This window comes from Otolemur garnettii, unplaced genomic scaffold (genome assembly GCF_000181295.1).
Source record: "Otolemur garnettii isolate 467f Iridium unplaced genomic scaffold, OtoGar3 scaffold00264, whole genome shotgun sequence".
Lineage (NCBI taxonomy): Eukaryota > Metazoa > Chordata > Mammalia > Primates > Galagidae > Otolemur > Otolemur garnettii.
The window spans coordinates 918,194-923,678 of record NW_003852659.1 but is presented as its reverse complement, the minus strand read 5'-3'; the positions used below and the strand labels follow the sequence as shown (position 1 = coordinate 923,678).

Here is a 5,485-nt window from a genome sequence, read left to right as displayed (position 1 = left end):
AGAAACAGACAGCATCCTCTCTAAGGCCAATAACTCCTAGATTTCCATTTCTGATCTTGAACCTCATAAAGCACACCATATTAATTTCCTGTGTGTCTGGTTTCTTGTCCTCAGTGGAATGCTTCTGAGATCCAGCTCTGTTGTTGCACATTATCAATAGTTCCTTCTTTGTTGTTGAGATGTGTTCCATTTTATGAGTATACAGAACTTAATTTATTTTTTTTTTTGAGACAGAGCCTCAAGCTGTCCCCCTGGGTAGAGTGCCGTGGCTTAACAGCTCACAGCAACCTCCAACTCCTGGGCTCAAGCGAGTCTCTGGCCTCAGCCTCTCAAGTAGCTGGGACCACAGGCGCCCGCCACAACGCCCGGCTATTTTTTGGTTGCAGCCGTCATTGTTGTTTGGCGGGTCGGGCTGGATTCGAACCCACCACCTTAGGTGTATGTGGCTGGCGCCTTAGCCACTTGAGCCACAGGCGCTGATCCCAGAACTTAATTTATTGATCTTCTTGTTTATAATATTAGGGAAGTTTCCAGATACAGGTGATTTGGATAAATTTTTTGAGAAATCTTTATTATGGACATAAACACTCATTGGAGCACATCTTTGTTTAACTTTATGAGAAACTACCAAACATAACAGCTTCCCCAAATGTTTTTAATACACTCCTCCTACCTGTGCATATGACGCATGCTAAATCTTATTACACCTAATGGTTTTTCTGTGGTAATAAAACATTATGCCCTAAAGAAATATGTACCAACTTTCTGTAAATCACAGCCATTCAACATTGAATCATTTGGACTGAGGGAAAATCCTCTGTAATTAAGAAACAGATTCAATACTTTGGATGTCAGATTGCTGGCAGCTGTTAGCTTTAACTGTCCCTCTCTATGCCTTCTCTTCCCACACCTGGCCACACTGATGAGAAAACACAGGAGCTCTCTCCTTTGGTGCTGGTGGGAAATTCAAACCATGCCTGGCTCCTGGCCCACCCCTCAACACCATGAAAACCTCAAGACAGTATCATTTCCTAACTCTCTCAAGCCATTTTGGACCAGATAAAGATGTCTACCCTGATTTTCCTGGGGAATTTTATTCCTTCAGTACTTTGAATCTGTCCTGTCTCTCCATCCTGGCTTATAAGGTTTCCACTGACAAGTCTGCTGGCCTGTGCTTTACAGCTCCTTTGCATGGTATTTTCTTCTTTGTCCTTGAGTTCTGAGAGTTTGATTATTATGTGCTGTGTAGTTGTCTTATTTGGGTTGAATCTGCTTAGTGTTCTTTGACCTCCTCGTGACTAGATAGGCATATGATTCTTTAGGTTGGTTAAGTTCTCTATTATGATTTCTGTGAATAAACATTTTGCCCTAAATCACTTTCCCTACATCCTCTGTAAGGCCAATAACTCCTAGATTTGCATTTCTGAGGGCATTTTCTGATCTTGTAGGTATACTTCATTCTTTTAAATGTCTCCTTTTTTCTTTTCTTCTCTGTGTGTCTTCAGCCCACACCTATGGGCTACTTCTGGACACTTTTATGAACAGACAGCACCTCAGTCTGCCTAGGTACCCTTACAGGGAAGCTGGAAGTCAGTCTCCTCCCTGACTCCCAGTGACTAAGTCCACCTACTCCTCTCCATCCTTGAAAACACACTCATCTCTTGCTTGAAACACTTCACTTGTTTTAACTGGGCTCCAGGTTTTCATGGGGACCCCTTCTTATCTGTACCCCACAAATGCAAACCTACCCAAGACAATCTTATTGAAAATCACTAATGGTCCCAATCTTGATCTTTCCCTCTGTGTATCGAATGATCTAACCTAATGGATTGAGATGTTTGTCTGCAAATATCTCAATTATTAGAGAACAGACACTTGGCAGTAATTGGAGACTTTTTTTTTTTTTGGTCACAGCTATAGAGGATATTACACGAGCAATATCTTGTGGTCAGATGCCAGAAATGCAGCCCCACATTCTCTAGTGGGCAGGGCAGCCTTCCCTGGTCCCGAGGCTATTCTCTGTAGCCCCAGCTTTGTGCTCAGTCACTCCACATACTAATCACTCCCAGGTACAGGAACACACTAAGCTCTACTTCATCAAGGCTTTCAGCTGAATGTACTGCTCTTCTCCCTGAATTTCCTTTTTACTTTTCATTTTTGTTGTTATTTTTTTTTCTCTTTTAGCATCAATATTGTTACTACATGAACATTTCTTATTATCAGGCATAACCTCAAACATCACCCCTCAGAGGAAAGTTCTCTGAAGCCTTTCTATTAAACAGGGCTGTCAGCCCAGTAATACTCCATCTCACCACCATGTTCTTTTCCCTTAAAACACACATCAAAATTTTCCATGCTTTTCACTGTTGGTAGGAATGTGTAGGAATGTAAAATGGTGCAGCTGCTATGGAAAACTGTGGGAAACTTCCTCAAAAACAGAGTCGATCAAAGGCTTCATTTCATTAATACAGGAAATATAATTTTTGCATATTCATTGCACAATGTGGTGACTATAGTTAATAAGGTATTCTGGCTTTCAAATTGCCAAGATGGTAGACTTTATGTGTTCTCACCACAAAAAAAATGTAATAAGAATAATTACTTCAGGTGATGGATATGTTCATTAGATTTATTTTATCACTCCCCAATATTACATAGATCAAAACATTACATGATACTCTGTTTAGTTTTGGGCCTTTCTTTTTCTATTTATTTACTTATTTATTTAGAAACAGAGTCTCACTCTGTCACCCTGAGTAGAGTGCCATGGTGTCATAACTCACAGCAATCTCAAACTCTTAGGTTCAAGCAATCCTCCTGTCTCAGCCTTCCGAGTAGCTGGGACTACAGGCACCCACCACTATGCCCAACTAGTTTTTCTATTTTTAGTAGAGATGGCATCTCATTCTTGCTTGGGCTGGTCTTGAACGCCTAAGCTCAAGCAATCCATCCACCAGAGTGCTGGGATTACAGGTGTGAGCCACTGTGCCCTGCCCTTGTTTAACTTTCTGAGGTACTGCCAAACTATTTTCCACAGCTGCTGTACCTGTTACATTCTCACCACAAAGCATGGTGGTTCCAATTTCCCTGCATCCTCATCAACATTCCAACATTTCATATTTTCCTTTTTTTTAATTTCTTTTTTTTTTTTTTTTTGAGACAGAGTCTCACTATGTCACCCTCAGTAGAGTGCTATGGCATTACAGCTCACAGCAACCTCAAACTCTTGGGCTTAAGTGATTCTCTTCCCTCAGCCTCCTGAGTAGCTGGGACCACAGGTTCCCACCACAATGCCCGGCTATTTTTTGGTTGCAGTTGTCGTTGTTCTTTAGCAGGCCCAAGCCAGGCTTGAACCCACCAGCCTTAGTGTATGTGGCTAGCGCCCTACTCATTGAACTACGGGTGCCAAACCTAAATTTCTGATGAATATGAGGGTACAAATGATTAGGTTATATTGCTTACATTTGTCAGGTAAATGTTGTAGTTGAGTTAGTTTGTAATTTGTTAGTCCATGTTGTAGTTGATCCCTTCACCCTGGGGGTATGCCATATACCCTACAGAGTGCCTTTTGGGTGAGAACTCACCAATCTCCTTCTCTCCTCCCTCTGCCACTTGAATTTAATTGTTTTTCTCTCATGTGGGTGTGCAGTTTATCATCTACTGCCTTCAAATTATTATTGAGTACATCATATACTTGCTTTTCCATTCTTTTCCATTCTTGTGATACTTTACTAAGGAGAGTGTTCTTCAACTCTATCCAGGTAAGTATAAAAGATGTAAAGTCTCCATCTTTTTATGGCTGAATAGTACTCTGCAGTATACATATACCACAGGTTATTGCTCCATTCCTGTGTTGATGGGCACTTGGGTTTACTCCACATCTTGTCGATTGTGAATTGAGCTGTGATAAACATTCTGATGCAAATTTCCTTATAGTAAAATGATTTATTTTCTTCTGAGTTGAAACCTAGTAATGGGATTGTGGGATCAAATGGAAGGTCTACTTTTAGCTCTTTGAGTATTCTCCATACCTCTTTCCAAAGAAGCACATTAGTTTGCATTCTCACCCACAGTATAAAAGTGTTCCCTTCTCTCCCACTATTTTCCATTTTTTTAATTGTAGCTACCCTGGCAGGTATGAAGTAGGTAGTATCTCCTTGTGGTTTGAACTGTAACTGTTGGTAAGTTTAGGGAGCATAGGAGCATGGACCATGCCCCAACAGGCTGCCAGATGGTGCCTCACCAGGCTGGCCAAAAGAGATAAGCCAGGCTCCTGGGATCCCCCATGCAAAGTCACTCTGCTGTGTAGGCCGCTCCAGCTGGAGGCATCTTAATTAGGAAAAGCCAGTGCTGGTGGGGGAAAGGAGAAGAGCATTCATCACCCTCATCACATCCTGCACCCCTGCCCCAGATCCCACCATTTCCCTCCTTGGCCACAGAGCTCAGACTGCAGCTGAGGAACCATGTCTCCATCCCCCTCCACCCTCCTTTGTCTTGGTGAGTCCTGAGGGTCTATCTGGGGAGTACCGGAGGACAAGAAAATTCTAGAGAATTTTTTTTGGTTGCATCAGTGATGAAATTTCAGAGCAAAAGGGGCACAAGGGCCTTTTCATTTGTCAGGTAGGAAAACCTCAATCCACAGAGGCTGCTGTTTTGTGTGACTTATCCCAGTGTAGTCATGTCTGGATCAGGAAGTAAACACAGGTCTCCTAGTGTTGGTGGCAAATTTCTTCCATGACTCTCTGTTGCTTTTTCTTTTTTTCCTAAATGTGGGCTTTATGCTATCAGGACTAGGATGTAGACTGAACTTTTCAGTATCCCTTACAGTGGTGGAGCAAAGACCTGATCCCTCAGATGTGTTTCTACTATCTATTTTTCATCAGACAGTGCGGGGTATATCACCTCTATTATTTCCTCAGGAGAATTTTACCCATAAATGGATAGTCTCCAAGAGGGTAAGCAGGAAGGAAACCATTGTGTTATTATAGATAAGAGGTAAAACTACAAATACTAACAATGTCTCATTCATTCATTCATTGATTTATAGATTACGCAATTTGGCGGATGTTGTGTAAAGTTATGTAGAAAGACTACTAAGAACTGTGGAAAGATTAGCAATAAGTTCAAGGGAAACTATGCAGATGGAAATATCAGGCATGTATTGATTCCAGGAAAACATATTAAGTGCAACATTATAATCCTCAGGTGTGAATAGTACCTGCGCACTCATAATAATGTAATCACAGACTGTTGATTACAGTATCAACTGAAATAGCATAAAACAGTGGGAAAGCTATGATTAACACACTCTGGGATATCTTGACACATAATGCAAGAGAGGCCATCCTGCACACCAGTGTTTTTCTCAAGGAGAGGGTCATTCTCTTCCCCATTGTGAAGTAAGGTTGGAGCTGAGGGATTGGGTTTCTTTTGTCTTAGGGAAGTTTTCTTGGGTCATTTCTGGTTAGTTGAGAGTAGTTTTCAC

The 5,485-nt window shown here is 41.6% G+C and overlaps 1 protein-coding gene across 1 annotated transcript in view; it reads left to right on the top strand.

Annotated features, from left to right (window-relative positions):
• The first annotated feature begins 4,463 nt into the window (after positions 1-4,463).
• GP6 (glycoprotein VI platelet) overlaps positions 4,464-5,485 on the top strand; it is a 12,540-nt gene continuing 11,518 nt past the window's right edge. The window contains exon 1 of the mRNA XM_023508696.1: positions 4,464-4,497. Coding sequence (XP_023364464.1) covers positions 4,464-4,497 — 34 coding nt within the window. The remainder of the gene's footprint in view (positions 4,498-5,485) is intronic.